Below are 20,479 nucleotides of genomic sequence, written 5' to 3'. Positions count from 1 at the left end.
CCCCCCAACATTCCCCCCAAAGTCCCCTGTCCCACCCAAATGTCCGGTCCCTCCATTGCCCCCTGCCCCCCCCCCCAGCATCCCCCCAAAGTGTCCTGTCGCCCCCCCATCCTCCCCAGTGTCCCCTGTCCCCCCAAGACCCCCCCCAGTATCCTCCCCCCAGTGTCCCGTGCCCCCCTCACCATCCCCCCCCAAAGTCCCCTGTCCCACCCAAATGTCAGGTCCCCCTATTGTCCCCTGTCCCCCACAAACATCCCCTGTCCCCCCTCAGTGTCCCCTGCCCCCCACCAACATCGCCCCAAAGTCTTCTGTCACCCCCCACCATCCCCCCCCAAAGTCCCCTGTCCCACCCAAATGTCCGGTCCCTCCCCAATGTCCCCTGCCCCCCCATCCCCCCAAAGTCTCCTGTCGCCCCCCCATCCTCCCCAATGTCCCGTGTGTCCCCCAGTATCCCTCCCCAAAGTCCCCCGTCCCCCCCAGTGTCCCCTGTCCCCCCAATACCCGCCCCCCAGTACCCCCCCCCCCCAGTGTCCCGTGCCCCCCCAAAGTCCCCCGTGTGTCCCCCCCGCGCGGCCCCGCCGCGGGGGCTGGCCGTGGTCTATCCACACACACACAGATGCGGGGGGGGGGCGGCTGCTCAGCCCCACCCCGGACCCTCCCCCCCCCCCCCCCATTTCCCCGCCTCCTCCGCCCCGGGGGCTCGAGGCGACGGTGATGGGCCCCGCGCTGCTCCTGGCCGCCGCCGCCGCCGCCTCCCTGGCGCTGCCGGTAACCGGGACCGGCCCCGGCCCCGCCCGGCTCCGCTTGTTCTTCACCCCCCCCCGCTGCCGGTTCCGTTGCGCCGGGGGTCGTTGCGTTCATTTTTGTCAACGGGGGGGAAACGTCACCGCCTTGGAAAGCGGGCGTCCCCCCGGGGGGAGCGGCTTCCGTCTCGGTCAGTGCCCGGGGCGGGGGGGGGGGGGGGGGGTCCGGTAAACCGGGGAGGGGGGAGTCGGTAAATGGGAGGGGGTCCGGTAAACCCCGGGGGGGTCCGGACTCTGGGACGGGGGTGTCTGGTAAACCGGGGGAGGAGGGGGGGGGGGGGGGTGTCCGGTAAACCGCGGGGGGGGGGGAGGGGGTCCGGTAGACCCTGGGGGGGGGGGCGTCTTGGGACCCTGGGGAGGGGGTGTCCGGTAAACCGGAGAGGGTCCGGTAAACGGGGGGGGTGGGGGGGGGGGAAGTCGGTAAACGGGAGGGGGTCTGGTGAACCGGAGCGGGTTGGGACTCTGGGAGGGGGTGTCTAGTAAACCGGGGGGGTGGGGGTGGGGGTGGGGGGCGGGACGCTAGGTGGGGGTCCGGTAAACCGGGGGGAGGGTTGGGACCCTGGGGAGGGGGTGTCCGGTGACTCGGGGAGGGGGCCGGTGGAGCAAGACGGGGATCGGGACCCTGGGGGGGGAGCCGTCCGCTAAACCGGGGGGGTCGGTATCCCGGGGAACACACTGTCCGGTAAACTGAGGGGGGTGTTCCGGTGGACTGGGGGGGTGTTGGGGTGCGGGGGGGGGGGCTCTGGGAGCCTGGGGGATCCGGGGGGGGGGTCCAGCACCACATGGGGGTCTTCAGGAGACTGGGGGGGTTCGGGTGCACGGGATTCTGGCACCCCAGGAAAGGGGGGCGTCTGGTAGACCGGGGGGGGTTTGGGGGGTTGGGGGGGGGGCTCCAGCAAGCTGGGGGTGCATGGGGGTCTTTGGGGTGCAGGGTGGGTGACTCCAACAGACAGGGGGGGGTCCCTGGGGTGCATGGAGCTCCGGTACAGCCCCCCCCCCGCCCCCCCCAGGACAAAGAGGGTGGGTGCTCAGGGTGCACCTGCCCCCCCCCAACTCCCCATGGGGGGGGTGACCCACAGCCCCCCCCCCCCCCCAGTGCACCCAGGCTGAGCCCAACCTGGGGGTCTTGGGGGGGTTGTCCCCCAAAACCCTCTTTCATTCCTTCCTGAGGGCCCGCTCCCTCCCACTTTGGGGGGGGAGGAAGGGTGCTGGGTGCTGAGGAGGGGGGGGGGAAGGTGGGGCCCCATCCCACCCACGCAGCGCCATGAGCTCATCGGCCCCAGCGGATCCTGCTTGGAAAACGTCGGGAATTTGGAAAAATAAACATTGGGGCCCCAAGAAAAAAAAAAAAAAATTGGAACCTGGACCCATGGGTGCTCACCCGGACCCCTGGGTCCCCTTTCCTTGGATATTTGGGTTCTCCTGGATGGATCTGGGGGACAGACACCCCCCCCACCCCCAATTATCATTACCCCCCCCCATAATTTTAATGGAATGGGGACCCGGGCATCCGGGTGCTTCCCCGCTCCCTTTTTTTTAGACCACCCACCACTGCACTAGCATCATCACCCAGATTTATTTGGGGGGGGGGGTGATGTCCTGATATTGGGGTGTCGTGTGCCCCCCCAAACCCCCCCACCTTGCTTTGCAGTTGTCTGCCCGCTGCTGTGCCAGAACGGGGGGGTCTGCGCTCGCCCCGATAGCTGCGTGTGCCCCCCCGAATTTACCGGCAAGTTCTGTCACGTCCCTGCTAACGGCACCTGGGGGGGCGGGGGGGTCCCCCAAAATCCGGGGGGGCCCCAAGCTCTCACCCAATCCGTCTACACCCTACCCTTGGCCAACTATCGGGAGGAAGAGGATGGTGAGGACCCCCCCAACATCACTGCTAATGTGGGGGAGAGGGGGGGTAAACGGGTGCTGTGTGTTCCCCCCCCCCGCACCCGTAGCACCCCCCCCCCAGCACCCATAAACCCCCCCTCAGGTGCCCAATCCATGGTGAGCATCCATGTGCAACACCCGCCCGAAGCCGCAGTCACCATCCATCAAGTAGAACGGGTGCGGGGGGGGGATGAGACCCCCCCAGCACCCACGGCCCCCCCAGTACCCAGAGCCCCTCGCCCGGCACCCCTCTACCGTGTCCTGGCGCAGAGCAGCCCCCGGGTGCCCCCCGGTGAGGAGAGGGCCGGGTACGGATACTGCTTCCGACAGCTGCGCGGGGGAGAGGTGAGACCCCCGCCCTGGGTGGGGGGGACACACATGGGTGCTGGGGGGGGTGGAATGGGGATACAGGTGGGGGCTGGGATGGGGCAGGAGGAGATGTGGGTGCTGGGTGGGGGACGTGGGTGCTGGGAAGGGACACGGGTGCTGGGATGGGGATGTGGGTGCTGGGATGGGGGTGCCGGGATAGGGGGCATGGGTGCTGGGATGTGGGTGCTCTGAGGGGGATGTGGGTGCTGGGATGGGGATGTGGGTGCTGGGACATGGGTGCTGGGAAGGGACACGGGTGCTGGGATGTGGCAGGAGGGAGGGGACACGGGTGCTGGGATGGGGACGTGGGTACTGGAGATGGGACACGGTGCTGGGATGTGGCAGGAGGGGACGTGGGTGCTGGGAGGGGGACGGGGGTGCTGGGATGGGGTGCTGGGATGGGGTGCTGGGAGGGGTACTGGCTGCTTGGGGTGGGGGGGGATGCAGCAGGTGGGACCACAGATGCTGTGCAGGGATGCAGTCACCGAGAGGACCCCCCTTCCCTCACCCACCCATGGGGGGGGGCTGGGGGGGGGTGTATCCCAATTCTTCTCCCCCCCCCCCCCCCCCCTGCAGTGCAGCTCCCCCCTCCCCGGTCTCCGCACCCAGGATATCTGCTGCCGGGGGGCCGGCGTGGCCTGGGGGGTCCATGAGTGCCAACCCTGCGACGGCCACCCCTGTAAGGATATTGGGAGGGACGCACAGAGGGGACATGGCGGGGAGGGGGGGGGGGGAAAGAGGGGGGGGGTCTCATCTCTGCACACCCCCCCCCCCAGACCTGCTCCAGCGGGATGCTCCGTGTCCCCAAGGCTTTCAGCGCATCAATGGATCCTGTGTGGGTGAGTTGGGGGGGGGATATGGGGGGGAGTAAAGGGGAGTGGGGGGGGGGGGTCTGACACCCCCCCCCCCCCCCCCCATTTCTGCCCCCCCCTCCCCAGATGTGGATGAGTGCCAGGAGGGGGGTTTCTGCCAGAACGGGGTCTGCACCAATACACGGGGCAGCTTCGCCTGCCTGTGCCAGCCAGGATTCCTGCTGGATTCTTCCCGGTCCAGCTGTATCTGTGAGTGGCAGGGTTAGGATTGGGAATGGGATTGGGGTGGGACGGGATTGGGATGGGAATGGGATTGGGAATGAAGTGGGGATAGGATTCAAAATGGGAGGGATGGGACTGGGAATTGGGGATGGGGTGGGATTGGGAATGTGGATGGGATTGGGGTGGAATTGGGAACAGGGATGTGATGGGAATGGGTGGGATGCAACTGGGAATGTGGATGGAACTGGGAATGTGGATGGATTGGGGTGGGATGGGAGTGGGAAAGAGGTGAGGATGGGAATGGGGTGGGATTGGGAATGGCGATGGGGTGGGATTGGGAATGTGGATGGGATTGGGAATGGGATTGGGATGAGTATGAGTACGGGATGGGACTGGGAATGGGCTGGGGATGGGATGGAATTGGGATGGGGAGGGGCTTAGGAATAGGATGAGGATGGGAATGGGCTGGCATGGGAATGGCATTGGCATTGGTATTGGCATTGGCATTGGCAATGGGATTGGGATAGGGATGGGGTGGCCGGCTCTCCCGGGCGCTCACCCCTCGCTGTGTCCCCGTGTCCCCATCCCCCCCCCAGCCCACCAGGTGATCTCGGAAGCGCGGGGACCCTGTTACCGTGTCCTGCGGGAAGGACGCTGCGCCCTCCCCACCCTCCGCAACATCACCCGCCAGATCTGCTGCTGCAGCCGGGTGGGCAAAGCCTGGGGGGCCGCCTGCCACCGCTGCCCCCCCTTCGGCTCTGGTGAGGACCCTCCCCCCAACACCCCCCTCCTCACCGGATACCTGGGTCCCCTCCCAGCACCCTTCATCCCTAGGGATGCTCCGAGGATGCTTGGGTGCTGCTCCATGGGGGGTGGTGGGGGTGCAGATTTGGGGGGTGAAACCCCCCCACATTTTCACACTCTGCCCCCCATCACAGAGGGGTTCAAGGAGATCTGCCCGGCCGGTCCCGGTTACCATTACTCCGCTTCCGACCTTCGCTACAACACCCGTTACCTGGGGCAGGATCTGGCCCGCGTTCCCCTTGGACGTCCCCGCGTTGTCACTGCCGCCCCCCCTGCCACTCGTGAGCACCCATTTGTCCCCCCAGCCCTTAACCAGCACCCCACGCCTGCTGGGGTCCTCCTCACCCCCACCCTCCCCCTGTAGCCCGCTGGCAGGAGGAACGGCACCCAGGTCCCCTGCCCGTCACCCGAATGCCGCCCGTCCCCACGAGGCCGCCGCGGGTCCCCGAGAGGCCCCCCCCGGCCCCCGAGGTCATTGTGGTACCACGACCCACCCAGGGGTTGGTGGGACCCTTCCCCACCCTGCCCACCCGGGAGGGGCAGGGCCCAGGTAGGGGTTTGGAGGGGGGGTCCAGGGCGGCGGGGGGGGACAGTTGCAGATTTGCACGCACGCAGGTTTAGCGTGGGGTTGCACACATGTGCACAGTTGCACGGGTCTGGGTCGTTGCATGCGTGCCTGATCGCATGCACGTGTGGTTGCACACACGGAAGCGTGTGGTGCTTCCACGTGTGTGCGTGTGTGCACGCTTTGCACACGCGTGTGTGGTTGCAGGTGCGCTCTGTGCATGGTTGCATGGGTGTGCTGTTGTGCAAACGCTCAGTTGCTCGCAGTTGCACGGGTGTGCAGGGTTCCAGACATGGTCCGTTGCACCTACGTGCGTGGTCTCACACGTGCAGAGTTGCGTGCATGCACGAGCAGGTGCATGCAGGCGTGGGTGCACCCCCATACAGTTGCACATGCATGCGTGCTTGCGCACACACCCCGTTGCATACAAGCAGAGTGTGCATGGTTGCACACGTGCAGTGTTGCACGTGCCTTTGTGGTTTCACTCTTGCACAGCTGCACAAATGCACAGTTGCATGCAGGGCTGCAGGCGTGTGGGGTTGCACGCACGTGTGTGCACGCACGCAGCCTTGCACGTGTGTGCAGTTGCAAGCATGCACCGTTGCACATACGCACTCGGTGGTGCTTGCACGAGTGTGCGCGGTTGCACGCGCACGTGCCCAGCCCCCCCCCCCCCCCCCCCCCCCGTCGTTACCACCCGCCTTTTGCAGCAGCCGTCGGCAGCGTCTGCGAGAGGAACCCCCAGATCTGCGGCCCCGGGCGCTGCGTCCCCCGTCAGGGCGGCTACACCTGCCTCTGCCACCCCGGCTTCTGGCTCAGCACCCAGGGCACCCACTGCATCGGTGAGGGCAGTGGGGGGGGAGGGGGAGCTCCAGGCTGATGGGGACACGAGGGACCGGGGGCCCTGTCCATCCGTCTGTCCATGCAGCCACCCACCTCTTTGTGCACCCACCTCTCCTGTCTCGCTCTCTGGGCACCCATCCATCGCTCCATGTGCCCACCCATCCCTCTGGGCACCCACTCACCATCCCCCCCCCCCACACACACCCATCCCTTGGGCACCAACCTCTCCATGCACCCATCTGTTTCTCAAGGCACTCACTTCTCCCGTCTATCTCCCCAGGCACCCACCCATCTCTCCATGCACCCATTGCTCCATGCACCCACCCATCCTTCAGAGCACCCATCTCACCATGCATGCACCTACCTCTCCATGCACCCATCTATTTCTCAATGCACCCACCTTTCCATGCACCCACCCGTCCATCTGGGCACCCACCTTTCCAAACTCCTATCACTTCATGCACCCACCTTTCCATCTCTCCACGCACCCACTCATCTCTCCATGCACCCATTGCTCCGTGAACCCCCCCATCCCTCTGAGCACCCATCTCTCCTATCCACCCCTCCGTGCACCAACCTCACCTTGCACCCACCCGCCCACCCTGTGCTCTCCCCAGACGTGGACGAGTGTCGGCGCAGCCCCCGGCCCTGCCCCAACGGTCGCTGCGAGAATTCAGTGGGGAGTTACCGCTGCCTCTGCTCCCCCGGCTACCGCCCCAGCGCCGCCGGCACCGACTGCCAAGGTCAGTGGGGACCCTGGGTGCCACCCACCCGGACGCCGGGGTCCTTGGGTGGCCTGAACCTGACCTATGTCCCTGCAGATGTGGATGAGTGTGCCCAAAGCCCCCCACCTTGCACCCATGGGCGTTGCGAGAACCTGCCCGGTGGTTACCGTTGCACCTGCCCCGCTGGCTACCGGGGGATGGCGCCGGATGAGCCCTGCCAGGGTGAGCGGGGGGGGGACGGGGGATGAGTCTGTGCCATGATGGGGGGTCACCATGCCATGGGGTCAACGTTCCTTGGGATTGCCCTACCATAGGGTCATGGTGCCATGGGCTCACCATGAGATGAGGTCACTGTGCCATGAGGTCATCATTCCATGGGGTCTCCGTGCCCTGGGGTCATCATGCCATAGGGTCACTGTACCATAGGGTTACCATGCTATGGGATCACCATGCCATGTTCTCCCAGTGCAATGAGTTCACCTTGCCATAGGTTCAACATGTCCTAGGGTCACCATGCCATGGGATTCAGCAGTCCTTGGGAACACTGGCCCATGGGCTCACCATGCCAAGGGGACACCATGCCACAGGGTCACCATGCCATGGTGTCCAGGTGCAATGGAGTCACCATGTCATGGGGTCACCTTGCCATGATTTCCATATGCAATGAGGTCACCATGCCATGGGGTCACTATGTCTTGGGGTCACCATGCCATGGGGTCACCATGTCTTGGGGTCATCATGCCATGGTCTCCCTGTGCAATGAGGTCACCATGTCTTGGGGGTCATCATGTCATAGGATCACCGTGCCATGAACTCACTATGCCATGGTCTTCCTGTGCCATGGGCTCACTATCCCATGGTCTCCCCATGCCATGGTCTCCCTATGCCATGAGATCAATGTGCCATGGGGTCACCACACCATGGGCTCACCGTGCCAGTACCCCGACCTCTCCATCCCACACAGACATTGATGAGTGCGAGAACCACCTTGCTTGCCCCGGCCAAGAGTGCATCAACACCCCGGGCTCCTTCCAGTGCCAGCCCTGCCGTGAGGGCTTCCAGCTCCACCGCGGCCGCTGTGCAGGTACCCTCACCCCGTGCCCCCAGCGAGGAGCACCCCAAAATCCTACCGGAGACCCCTCCATAACCCTTTTGCCCCCCCAGATGTGGATGAGTGCGCAGTGGGTTCCCCCTGCGGTCCCCACGGCCGCTGCACCAACACGGAGGGCTCTTTCCACTGCGAGTGCCAGCGCGGTTACCGGGCGGGCGCTGGCGGTGGTCCATGCGCGGGTGAGTGGGGACCCTTGTGGCATCACCATGTGTCTCCTCCCACTGCCGTCACCTGCCCTGATGGCATGGTGTGCCCGCAGACGTCAATGAGTGCCTGGAGGGCGACTTCTGCTTCCCCCACGGCGAGTGCCTCAACACCGAGGGCTCCTACACCTGCCTCTGTGCCCAGGGCTACACCAGCACCCCCCAGGGCACTGCCTGTGCCGGTGGGTGACACCCGCACGCCCCCTGCCTCTGCCCAACTGTGCTCACCGTGCCTGTCGTGGTCCCCATACCCATCCCAGTCCCTCTGCCCATCCCAGTCCCTGGGCCAGTCATGGTCCCCATGCCCATCCTGGTCCCCTGTGCCCCTCGTAGTCCCTGTGCCCACCACGAGGTACCCATGGCCATCCTGGTCCCCATGTCCAATGCCTATTACGGTCCCCATGCCCACCCCAGTCCCCATGCCCATCCTGGTCTCTTGTATCCATCCCAGTCCCCATGTCCCCATACCTATCCCAGTCCCTGTGCCCATCCCAGTCCCCATGTCCCCACACCATTCCCGGTCCCCGTGTCCCTATACCCATCCTGGTCCCCATACCTGTCCCCATGCCAAATCCCAGTCCCCATGTCCCTATACCCATACTGGTCCCCACACCTGTTCCAGTCCCCATCTCCCCATGCCCATCCCAGTCCCTGTGCCCATCCCAGTCCCCACACCCCTCCCGGTGTCCATGTCCCCATACCCATCCCGGTCCCTGTGCCCATCCCAGTCCCCATGTCCCCATACCCATCCTGGTCCCAATACCTGTCCCAGTCCCCATCTCCCTATGCTCATCCCAGTCCCGGTGCACACCGCGGTTCCCCTTGTGCCCCCCCCCATCACCCCGTTCTCCCCCCCCCGGCAGACGTGGACGAGTGCCAGCGTGGGGGTGTCTGCGAGGGTGGCCGCTGTGCCAACACCGACGGCTCCTTCGAATGTCACTGCCCGGCGGGTTTCCGCACCGATGCCGACAAGGCCCTGTGCCAGGGTGAGGGGCTGCAGCTGTCCCCAGGGAGGGACTGGCATTCCCCCCAAGGGGCTGGCATCGAGGGTGGCTTGTCCCCACAGACGTGGACGAGTGCCAGGAGTACGGTGCCAGCCTCTGCGGTGCCCAGCGCTGCGACAACATCCCTGGTTCCTACCGCTGCGTCACCGACTGCCAGCCCGGCTACCGCGCCGGTGACGGCGGGGACTGCGTCGGTGAGTGCCGGGGTGGTACTGTGATGGATGTGGGCAGTGAGACGGGCATGGGGATGAGGGTGGGCATGGCGACTGGGATGGACACTGGGAGTGGGATCGATGTGGGGACTGGGGTGGGCGTGGGGAGCTGGCATGGGGACTGGCATGGGTATGGGGACTGGGATAGACACAGGGACTGGGATGGATGTGGGGACCAGGGTGGGCATGGGGCTGCTCCTGGCCTGGAGCCGGGGCATCCCTGGTGTCCCCAGCCTGCCGTGCCCCCCGGCTGGCCCCGGGGTGTCCCCCCTGTCCCCGCAGACGTGGATGAGTGCCAGGAGTACGGTGCCAGCCTCTGCGGTGCCCAGCGCTGCGACAACATCCCCGGTTCCTACCGCTGCATCACCGACTGCCAGCCCGGCTACCGGCTTGGTGATGGCGGGGACTGCATCGGTGAGTGCCGGGGTGGGCAGCACTGGGGGGGTTACGGGACCATGCCATAGGGGATGGGGACACCGTGCCATGGGGCTCAGGGTTGCAGAAGAACATGGGGGACAGCAAGGACCATGCCATGGGGTGCAGAGGGGCAGAGGGACCACGGGGGACATCAAGAACCATGTCGTGGGGTAGAGTACAAGAAGGTCCATGCTGTGGGGCACATCGAGCCCCATGCCACGGGGCACTGGGCTACCGAGGGCCAACCCCATGCTGCGCAGAGACGCAGAAGCCCAACACCAGGGTGGGCTCAGCACCACGCTACGGTTGTGGGGTCACCCACCACAGATCATCCCTCCAAAAAATATTTCCACCCCCTTTCTCAGACGTGGACGAATGTTCCAACGGGACCTTGTGCGGAGCCCACGCCACCTGCCACAACCTCCCCGGCTCCTTCCAGTGTGCCTGCGACCCGGGCTACGAAACAGCCCGCCATGGCCACCACTGCGTGGGTACGGCCGGGGGACCTGGGACAGGGGGGACGACACCACGCACAACGATGACACCTGGGGACACCCTCCCCCGCCCCAATCTAATCTTGTTTCCTGCAGATGTGGACGAATGCGAGACATTACGGGGTGTCTGCGGGGCCGAACGCTGCGAGAACGTCGAAGGCTCCTTCCTCTGCCTCTGCCCCGACAGCCGGGATGAATTTGACCCTGTGACGGGGCGTTGCGTCCCCCCTCCTGCCCCCCAAACCCCTCCCCAGCCCCCCGGCACCGCCGCCTGTTTCAGCAAAGCTTGTGGGGTGCTGGCACCCAACGTCACCCAGCAGCAATGCTGCTGCAGCCTGGGCTGGGCTTGGGGCACCCAATGCCCTGCCCAGCCCTGCCCGACCCCCGGCACTGGTAGGACACCCCTGGACCCCCTCCTCAACACCCCAAAGCCCCCCCACCCCCCTGGGGTCCAGCCCCCTCAGTTGGGGTGTTCATCCCTTGGCGTGGGCGTGCTGGTGGTGTCATGGGTTTGGGGGGGGGGAGGGCAGGAGGGGGTGCGTGGGCAGGGATTGGGGTGCACAGGCAGGGGTCTGGGTGTACGGGCAGGGGATGGGGTGTGTGGGCAGGGGACGGGGTGTGTGGGCAGGGGATGGGGTGTACAGGCAGAGGACGGGGTGTACAGGCAGGGGATGGGGTGTACGAGCAGGACCCATCTTGGTGACCACATCGTCTGTCCCCCCCCCCAAGACGATCACCTTGCCATCTGCCCGCACGGGCATGGCCGAGCCCTCACCAGCCCCCAAGACTCGCCAGCAGGTGAGTGCTCCCCCCAACTGGGCCTGGTGCCCACTGGGGTACCCCCCACTCTTTGGGGACCCACTGACGCTGCCCGTACCCCCCAGATGTGGACGAGTGCCAGCTCTTCGGGCCCCAGCTCTGCCGGGGGGGGGTTTGCCTCAACGCCTCCCCTGGCTTCAGCTGCTATTGCCCCAGTGGCTACTACTACGAGCAGGAGCACCTGCAGTGCGTGGGTGAGACCCCCCCCCTCCTGCCTGCACCCCTGCCTGCACCCCAATCCCTGCCTGCACCCCAATCCTTGCCTGCATCCCCAATCCCTGCCTTCACCCTGACCCCCTGCCTGCACCCTCACCCTTGTCTGCACCCCAGTCCCTGCCTGCACCCCAATCCCTGCCTGCATCCCCAATCCCTGCCTTCACCTTGACCCCCTGCCTGCACCCTCACCCTTGCCTGCACCCCAATCCCTGCCTGCATCCCAATCCTTGCCTGCATCCCCAATCCCTGCCTTCACCCTGACGCCCTGCCTGCACCCTCACCCTTGCCTGCACCCCAGTCTCTGCCTGCACCCCAATCCCTGCCTGCACCCTGACCCCCTGCCTGCACCCCGACCCCCTGCCTGCACCCCCTGACTAACCCTCTGCCCCTCTCCCTCCCCCCCACAGATAACGACGAGTGCGGGGCAGAGGAGGCAGAGCCCTGCCTGGGGGGTCGTTGTGTCAACACGGTGGGCTCCTACTATTGCTCCTGCCCCCCCCCACTGGTCCTGGACGGGTCCCAGCGCCGCTGCGTCGCCAACGACACCCACCTGGGTGAGGGTCCCACCTGCGGGTGGTGGTGGGGAGGGGGTGCTGGGCAAGGAAGGTTGGGTTCCGCCGCCTGATGCTGGTGTGTGTATGGTGTCCCCCCCTTCCCCAAATTTGCCCCGTAGATGCTGCCCAGGCCGTGTGCTGGCAGGAGGTGGGGGTTGACCTGGTGTGCGGCAGACCCCGGCTCGACAGGCAGGTCACCTACACCGAGTGCTGCTGCCTGTACGGGCAGGCGTGGGGCATGGACTGCGCCCTCTGCCCCACCCGACACTCAGGTGACCCCCCCTCCCCTCCTTCAGTACCCCCAAATCTTCCCTACCCCAGGATGGGTGCTGGGTTGGCATCGCCTTCCTTGCAATATGGGGGCACACGGTCCCCCCCACTCCCAATCCCCGGGCATCCCTGTGACGGGGACCCACTGCATCCCTGCTGACCCCAGGCAATGGGGGGGACCCCCTGCACCCCCATAATGGGGACCCCTTTGCACACCCCAGGCAATGGGGGGGACCCCCTGCACCCCCTTAGTGGGGACCCTGCTGGCAATGTGGGGGCCCCATGCACCCCCCCACTTAACCCAAGTGATGGGGGGGGCCCCCTGCGTCCCTATGCCCCTCCAATAATAGGGTGTCCTTTGTAGCCCCGCTCCCCAGTTATGGGGTGACACCTTGTAGCCCCCACAATTATGGGAACCCCTTTGCATCCCACAGCCCCCCCACTGATGAGGGGGATCCCTTGCAGCCCCCACAGTGATGGGGGGGTCCCCTTACATTCCCAATGATGGGCACCCTCATGCCCCCCCCCCAGGCTGCATGGGGTGGGGGTCCCCCAAACTCACCTTCTCCTTCTACCCCCCCACCAGATGACTTCGAGTTCCTCTGCAATGTCCTGCGCCCCCCCAGCTATGGCCCCCCCCGCGCCCCACCTTCTTATGAATATGCCCCCGATTTTGCCCCCCCTTATGGGCTCCCATACGGCCCCGACATTTATGGGGGGCCCCGCGTCCCCTCCCCGCCCCTCCGTTCCGACTACGACCTCTATGGCTTCGGGGGGACGGCGGGGGGTTATGACCCCCGGGGGGACCCTCTTTACGCCCCCCCCCGTTATGAGGGTGACGATTTTGAGGACTCCCGACGCCCTTTCACCCATCGACCCCGGGGACCCCGCTACGAGCCCCCTGACCCCCACCCTGGCCCCCCCTGGTCCTACCAACCCCATGGGACCAGGGGGTTCATCGAGGAGGAGGAGGAGGATGAAGAGGAGGAAGATGGTGAGCTTTTTGGGGTACAGGAAGGGTGATTGGGGGGGGGGGGAAGGCGGTGGTGACCCCCCCTCCAATCCTGACATCCCCCCCAACCCTACCATTGCAGCAGGGGAGGAAGAGTGTGGGGTGCTGAGTGGGTGCCAGCACGGGCGCTGCGTTCGGGTGCCCGATGGCTTCACCTGCGACTGCGACCCGGGGTACCGGCTGGACCCTGCCCGGCTGGACTGTGTCGGTGAGACGCCCCCCCCAACCCTGACACACACCCCCAGCACCCTGATTCCTCTGGAACCCAGCCCCCCCCCCCCCCCCCCCCGGCACCCTGACACCCCCCTGGCACCCTGACACCCCCCTGGCACCCTAGACCCCTTCCCCATCACCCAGACCCCCTCACCAGCCCCCAGATCTTTTCCCCTGCACTCAGACCCCCTTCCTAGCACCCAGACCCCCCCCCCCCGCAGCCCTCAACCCCCCCTCCCCCAGTACCTAAGCCCTCCCTGCAGCACCCAGCCCCCCTCTTCTCCACCCAGACCCCCTCCCTCAGTACGCAAAACTCTCCCCCAGCACTGTGACCCCCCCCCCCCTCCCCTGGCACACTGACCCACTCCTGGGCACCCAGACCCCCTCCCTGGCACCCAGTCGTTCCCCCTGCAGCATCCAAACTCTCTCCCCCAGCACCCAAACCCCCTCCCCCTGCACTGTGACACCTCCCCTCCCCCGGCATCCAAACCCCCTCCTCTGCACCCAGACTCCCCTCGCAGCACCCAGACCCCCTCCCTGGCACCCAAACCCCCTCCCCTGCACCTAAGCCCCCTCCCCCTGCACTCAGCCCCCCTCCCCAGCACCCATACTCCTCCCAAGCAGCAACCACCCCTTCTTTGTGTACCCCCCCAATAACCCCCCCATCCCCCCCCCCCCCCCCCCCCCAGACATCGACGAGTGCTCACAGGCAGCTCTCTGCCTGCCCGGCCGCTGCCTGAACACCCCCGGCTCCTATCGCTGTCTGTGCCCCCCCGGCCACATCCTGGCACTGGCCCCCCCCCGCTGCCTGCCCACACGCCCTCGCGCCTGAGGACCCCCCCCGCCACGCCGGGGGCCCTATATTTATTGTGTGTATATATATATATTTTATATATATATAGGATCCGGGATTTGATGGGGGGGGGTCCATCCTGCCCCCCACCCGGACCATGGGGGAACATCCATGGGTGCCCTCGCTGGCACCTGGTTCTGTGTTGTTCCCCCCCCACCCCCGTGTCGGGGTGCTGTGGTAAAGCATCCCTGGGGGGGCGGGGAGTGGGTCAGTTTGGGGATACCCCCCCACCACTTTTACAGAATAAAGGTTTTCTATAAAATGAGGGTGCTTGGGGGGTGGTTTTCATCCCTGCCGCCCCCCCCCCCCCATTTTGGGGGGGACTGGAGGGGGTATTTGGGTCCAGGCAGGACCCCCCACACCCCCCAGGTGTGCTGGGACCCCATGGGGCTGAGTCCCATATGGTGCTGGTGCTCCCCTGGCCAAGAACTAGGACCTCCCCCATGTGACTGGGACCCCACCCATGGGACTGGGACACCCCCCCTATGGCACTGGGACCCCCTCAGAGGCTGGGGACTCCCACTCTCAATGGGCTTGGGACCCCCCCCATGGGAGTGGGGGGACCTCCCATGGGACTGGGACACCCCCCTAGCACTTGGACACACCACCTGTGACACTAGGACCCCCCCTGCCATGGGACTGGGAAGTCCTCATGGGATTGCTCCCCCCCCCTTGACACCCCAAAAATATCAATGTTTTCATCGGAAACCACCCCAGACACCTGGGTCCTCACTGCCCCCCCTGCCTTCTCCCCCCCCCAAACCATGGGGTGAACACAGTGAAACCAACCTGCTTTAGGCACCCTTTTATTGCCCCCCTGCCCCACCCCAGTGTCCCCCAGTGTCCCCCGTCCCCACCCAGGAATGCCACCGACGCTACCCATTGATGGATCCCCCCCCACCTCGGCCCCCCCCAGCTGGTTTCTCCTCATCCCTTGTCCCCTCTAACAACTCGGCGGCTTCATCCGGTGCCGAGATGCCGCCAGCAACGCCGGTGATGCCATGGAGCTCGGCCAACCGATGGAAGGTCTGCGCCAACAGCAGGACGCCCGTCAACCCCAGCAGCAGATACGCTGGTGGTGGTGGGACAAGACATCAAGAACCCAGCCTCAACCCATCCAAGACCTCCAATTTTGGGGCGGGGGGAGTCCGACCCCCGCCAGTTCTACTCACCGGCTACGGCTACTTGGTAGAGTTGCCTCAACGGTTGACCCGGTTGCTCAGCCGGCACGAGATCCCCCAACCCAATGGTACAAAGAGAGATGATACAGAAGTAGACGGCGTCCAAGTAGGTCCAAGTACCTTCAAGGATGTAGAACCCGGCGGCGGGGAGAAGCACCAAGACCCCTGAGGTGACGCCCACCAAGAAGATGAAGTGGATATGGGCGGCCCCACGCCGGCTGTAGCCCCATCGCGCCTGTAGGTACAACCGGGGACGGTGGACCAAGGGCACTGTCAACCGTCGGACTGCTGCTGTCAACGTCAACATGGTGATGGGGACGCCCACCACGGCATAGACCATGCAGAAGGCTTTGCCAGTTGCCGAGAGGGGGGCCACCGAGCCATAGCCTGTTGCAGGGGGGAGGAAGAGGGGGGAGTTAATGGGGTGCCCCCCACCCCGCAACCCAGAGCTGGAGCTTGGGGGGGGGGGGAGGACATGGGGATGGGGGTGCAGATGGGGGGGGGTGGTTTGGGAGGGGTGTGTGGTGGGGGGCCTGGAGGTGCAGGGTGGGGGGGCTTGAGGATCATGGGGTGCAGGGGTGTCCTGGGGCATGTGGAGGGTGCTGGGGTGCATGGGAGTCTCGGGGATCCTGGGGTGCACACAGGGGTGCTGGGTGCAGGGTGGTCCTGGGGTGCAGGGGGGTCCAGGGGATCCTGGGGTTCGGGGGGGTCCTGGTGTGCAGGGATTCCTGGGGATCCTGGGGTTCAGGGGCGGGTCGTGGGGTGCAGGGGGGTCCTGGGGTGCGTGGAGGGTCCTGGGGTGCATGCAGGGGTCGTGGGCTGCAGGGGGGAGTCCAATGCACATGGGTGTCCCAGGGGTCCCAGTGCACGCAGGGGTCCCCAATCTCCCGGGGGTGCCAGGGGTCCTGGTGCTCCTGGGGGGTCCCAGTACACACAGGGGTCCCCGATGTCCCGGGGGTCCTGGTGCTCCCTGAGGTCCCCCATCTTATGGGGGTCCCAGATCTCGGGGCGGGGGGGGTGTCCCGGGGTGCCGCCCTTACCCACGGTGGTGAGGAGGGTGGTGACGAAGAGGAAGGCCGTGGCGAGGTCCCACTCGGAGGCGTTGGGGGTCCCGGGAATCCGGGGGGTCCCGGGGGTCCCTTCCAGCGCCCACAGCCCCAGTGCTCCCAGCAACAGCAGCCCAGCGTAGGCGACCACCAACAGCACCGCGCCGCGCCCCATGGCCCCGCGCCCCTCACCGCAGCCCCCGGCCCCGGTTCCCCCCCCCGCGCCCCTCACCGTGGCCCCCGGCCTCCGGTCCCGCTCCCTTCACCGTAGCCCCCGGTCCCGACCCCGCGCCCTTCGCCGTGGCCTCCGGTCCCCGCGACCATCCCCGCGGCCTCTGACCGCCCCCCCGGGATCCGCCCCGGGGGGGGCGGCACCGGGGCGGGGGTGGGGGGAGGGAGGGCAGCACCCCCCTTTCCGGGGAACCAGTACTGGGGGGTAACTGGGGTGACCAGTAATGGGGGGCAACTGGGGTGCCCAGTAATAGGATGCAACTGGGGGACTGGGATGCAACTGGGGTGACCAGTAATGGGGGGCAACTGGGGGAGTGGGGTGACCAGTACTGGGGGGCGTAACTGGGGTGACCAGTACCAGGGTGTTCAGTCCTGGGGGGCAACTGGGGTGACCAGTAATGGGGGGCAACTGGGGCAACTGGTACTGGGGGGGTAACTGGGGTGCCCAGTACCAGGGTGCTCAGTACTGGGGGGCAACTGGGGTGACCAATAATGGGGGGTAACTGGGGTGCCCAGTACCAGGGTGCCCAGTACTGGGGTGTAACTGGGGTGACTGGTCAGTAGGCACCAGGCCAAGGTGGGGGGTGCAGGAACCCCACCAGGTCACACTCCCCGCCCCAGACAGACAGGCAGACGGGGTGTCTGTCCGTCCGACCCCCCTGGCAGCGCCCATCAGTCACGGGACCGTCATGCGCTCCCACGGGACCGGCGGTTTCCTCCCGCGGCTGTGTCGGTGACGTCAGGGGATGTCGGGGGGGGCATGATGGACGCATAATGGGGGGACATGGACAGCTATGGGGGGGGGGGTCCTGGAGGGGGACAGTGGACGGGGACATGGTGGACCCCACCTGGGCTCCCATGGAACGACATGGGCTGTGGGGATGGGGACGATGACACCCAAGGGACGCAGTGGTGCTGGGGACACAGTGGCCACTGCGGCCAGCCCTGTGGCCATGACACTGTGGCCCTGGGGACATCCCAGGGGTCACCATGGCCCTAGGGACACCATGGCCACCACAGACATCCCCACAGCCATGAATCCACGGCTCTGGGGACACCATGGTCCTGGGGACACTGTGGCCACCACAGCCGTCCCCATGGCCATGATGCCACAGCTCTGGTGAAGTCCGGGGGGACACCGTGGTCCTGGGGACATCCCTTGGGACACCATGGTCCTGGGGACACCATGGCCACCACAGCCATCCCCATGGTCATGACACTGAAGCCCTGGGGACATCCATGTTCCTGGGGACACTGTGGTCACCACAGCCATCCCCATGGCCATGATGCCACAGCTCTGGTGACATCGCTGGGGACACTGTGGCCCTGGGGCCACCACAGCCCTGGCCCTGGGGACTCCGTGGCCGCCACAGCCATCCCCATGGCCATGATGCCACAGCTCTGGTGTTGTCTGTGGGGACACCGTGGTCCTGGGGACATCCCTGGGGACACCATGGCACTGGGGACACCGTGGCCACCGCGGCCATCGCCGTGGCCATGACACCGTGGCCCCGGGGCCACCGTGGGGACCCCCAGGCCCCACCCAGTCCCGCTGCGTTGCCATGGCGACACGAGGCGGGGCATGCGCCGCCATCTTGAAGCCGGGCACAGCATCCCGGCTCCTCCCCCCGCCCCGCCCCGCCCCGCCCCACTTCCCCGCCCCCTCGCTTCCGCTGAAGCGGCAGGGCGGGTCTGCCTCTCCCGCTCGCCAACGACTTCCGCCAGAGCGGCCAAATCAGCGCAGCGCCGGCGGGGAGCCACGTGACGGGCTGGCTGGCGGAAGCGGAAGTGAGGAGACGCGGCAGGATGGAGCTGGAGCGGCACCGTGAGCGCGGCGGGGGGGGGGGGGGGCTGGGGCGACCGGTCCTGACCCCCCCCAAAGCCCCCTCAGGCCTCACTTCTCCTCTCCCCGCAGCCCCCAAACGCCGGGTACCGGCGGCGGCCCCGCGTATGGCGGATCCCCACCCTCTCTTCGATGATACCAGCGCGGCGGGAGGCGGAGGCGGCGGCGGTGGCGGGGGGGGGGGGCCCAACCGGGCCGGGGTTACGGGGGTCCGCCTCCCGTTTCCTCCCCCTACCCACCTCCCGCTTCTTTCCTGAGAGAACCGGTATCCAGCCTGGCCGTGGTTTACGGCAGCAGTTTGGCCAGTCAGGGCCGCGATATCGTGGACCGTAACGTGAGTGGTACCGGGGCGGGGGGGGAGCCGGTTACCGGGACACACACACACACACCCCGCCCCTTCACGGCTTTTTTACCTCCCACAGCTCGATCGGTTCATCCCGGTGGGGAGACTGAAGTATTACTTCGCCGTGGACACCGTCTACGTGGGCAGAAAACTGGGGCTCCTCGTTTTTCCCTTCGTGCATCAGGTGAGGAGAGGCGGGGGGGGGGCCGGTACCGGGAGGGGGGGGCACTACCGGAGCCTCGGGGGGGCCCTAACAGTATTTCCCCCCCCTTTCACCAAGGACTGGCAGGTGAGGTACCAGCAGGACGCCCCAGTTGCCCCCCGTTTTGACGTCAACGCCCCTGATCTCTACATCCCCGGTACGTTTTTGCCCCCCCTCCCCCCATCCCCCCCATCTCCCCCCCCGCCTCTGGTGACGTGTCCTGTCCCCCCCACAGTGATGGCCTTCATCACCTACATCCTCATCGCCGGCTTGGCTCTGGGCACCCAGAACAGGTGAGGAGCATGCTGACACCCAAGTTCTCCTGTCAAAAAAAGGGGTGCAAGCAAAGCCATGCCACCCCCTCCAAATTTAAGGTACCGCCCCCCAATTTAACATCCCCCCCCCCGCCCTCCAGATTCTCCCCCGACAGCCTGGGCTTGCAGGCAAGCTCGGCGCTGGCCTGGTTGATCGTGGAGGTGCTGGCCGTCCTTCTCAGCCTCTACCTCGTCACTGTCAACACCGACCTCACCACCATTGACCTCATCGCCTTTGCTGGCTACAAATACGTGGGGTGAGAGATGGATTTTTAGTGTGGGGGGGTGTTTTTTATATTTTGCGGGGGGGACACACAGCTTGATAACTCCCCCTCCGGTGACGGCAGGATGATCATCGGCCTCGTCTTCGGGCTTCTCTTCGGCCGAACAGGTTACTACGTGGTGCTGAGCTGGTGCTGCCTCAGCATCTTCGTCTTCATGGTAAAAAAAAAAAAAAGGCGGTGCAGGGAAAAAAGGGGGGGGCTTTTTAGGGAGGGGGGGGCTTCACCTCCTTTTTTTTTTTTTTCCTGCTCCCACCCCCCCCCACCAACAGATCAGGACGCTGCGGCTGAAGCTGCTGTCGGAGGCGGCGGCCGAGGGGGTGTTGGTGCGAGGGGCCAAAAACCAGCTGCGGATGTACCTGACCATGGCCATTGCTGCTGCCCAGCCCCTCTTCATGTACTGGCTCACCTACCACCTCCTCAGGTGAGGGGGGGCCCCCCCAAACCCCATTTTACCCCCCCCCCGAACCCCATTTTACTCCCCTGACCCCACTTTACCCGTCCCAAACTCACTTTACGCCCCGCCCCGACCCCACTTTACCCGTCCCAAACTCGCTTTACGCCCTGCCCCGCCCCCCACTTTGCCCTTGTGTGCTTCAATAAATGGTGCCCAGGGAGCATGATGTGGTATCTTTACCC

General features: G+C 66.1%; 4 protein-coding genes across 7 annotated transcripts in view; 2 read left to right on the top strand and 2 right to left on the bottom strand.

The window, feature by feature from the left end:
* The first annotated feature begins 700 nt into the window (after positions 1-700).
* On the top strand, positions 701-14,642 carry LTBP4 (latent transforming growth factor beta binding protein 4). Of its 4 annotated transcripts, none has more exons than XM_049796568.1 (27): positions 701-934; positions 2,455-2,664; positions 2,785-3,026; positions 3,627-3,729; positions 3,827-3,889; positions 3,989-4,111; positions 4,681-4,845; positions 5,023-5,169; positions 5,253-5,438; positions 6,167-6,295; positions 6,914-7,039; positions 7,118-7,243; positions 7,986-8,105; positions 8,186-8,311; positions 8,392-8,517; positions 9,199-9,321; positions 9,402-9,533; positions 9,834-9,965; positions 10,334-10,459; positions 10,559-10,855; positions 11,192-11,260; positions 11,347-11,475; positions 11,905-12,051; positions 12,171-12,323; positions 12,908-13,315; positions 13,416-13,541; positions 14,236-14,642. In XM_049796568.1, the coding sequence occupies exons 1-27, from the start codon at positions 715-717 to the stop codon at positions 14,376-14,378; spliced, it is 4,197 nt and encodes a 1,398-aa protein (XP_049652525.1). In that variant the 5' UTR covers positions 701-714; the 3' UTR covers positions 14,379-14,642. The 4 variants fall into 4 exon arrangements, with proteins under 4 accessions (XP_049652525.1, XP_049652523.1, XP_049652526.1 ...); XM_049796566.1 differs by having other exon boundaries at positions 6,164-6,295; XM_049796569.1 differs by lacking the exon at positions 9,199-9,321 and having other exon boundaries at positions 6,164-6,295.
* Positions 14,643-15,274: 632 nt separating this feature from the next.
* Positions 15,275-16,801, bottom strand: LOC126035748 (potassium channel subfamily K member 6-like). Its single transcript, XM_049794629.1, has 3 exons — positions 16,621-16,801; positions 15,572-15,967; positions 15,275-15,471 (listed from the first exon to the last, which is right to left on the bottom strand). Exons 1-3 carry the CDS (start codon positions 16,799-16,801, stop codon positions 15,275-15,277), a joined length of 774 nt encoding a protein of 257 aa, XP_049650586.1.
* Positions 16,802-18,772: 1,971 nt separating this feature from the next.
* LOC126036619 (protein YIF1B-like) lies at positions 18,773-20,463 on the top strand. Its single transcript, XM_049796607.1, is given in 8 exon segments — positions 18,773-18,873; positions 18,876-19,034; positions 19,123-19,227; positions 19,324-19,402; positions 19,481-19,538; positions 19,661-19,816; positions 19,907-20,000; positions 20,113-20,463. Coding segments are annotated over 8 exon segments (873 nt in total). The 5' UTR covers positions 18,773-18,807; the 3' UTR covers positions 20,269-20,463.
* The window catches only part of SPINT2 (serine peptidase inhibitor, Kunitz type 2), a 4,180-nt gene continuing 4,137 nt past the window's right edge, over positions 20,437-20,479 (bottom strand). Inside the window, exon 5 of the mRNA XM_049794628.1 lies at positions 20,437-20,471. Within this exon, the coding sequence (XP_049650585.1) occupies positions 20,437-20,471 (35 nt within the window). The remainder of the gene's footprint in view (positions 20,472-20,479) is intronic.

This window comes from Accipiter gentilis, chromosome Z (genome assembly GCF_929443795.1).
Source record: "Accipiter gentilis chromosome Z, bAccGen1.1, whole genome shotgun sequence".
NCBI lineage: Eukaryota > Metazoa > Chordata > Aves > Accipitriformes > Accipitridae > Astur > Astur gentilis.
The sequence above is the reverse complement of the archived record's forward strand: the minus strand, read 5'-3'. Positions and strand labels throughout refer to the sequence as shown.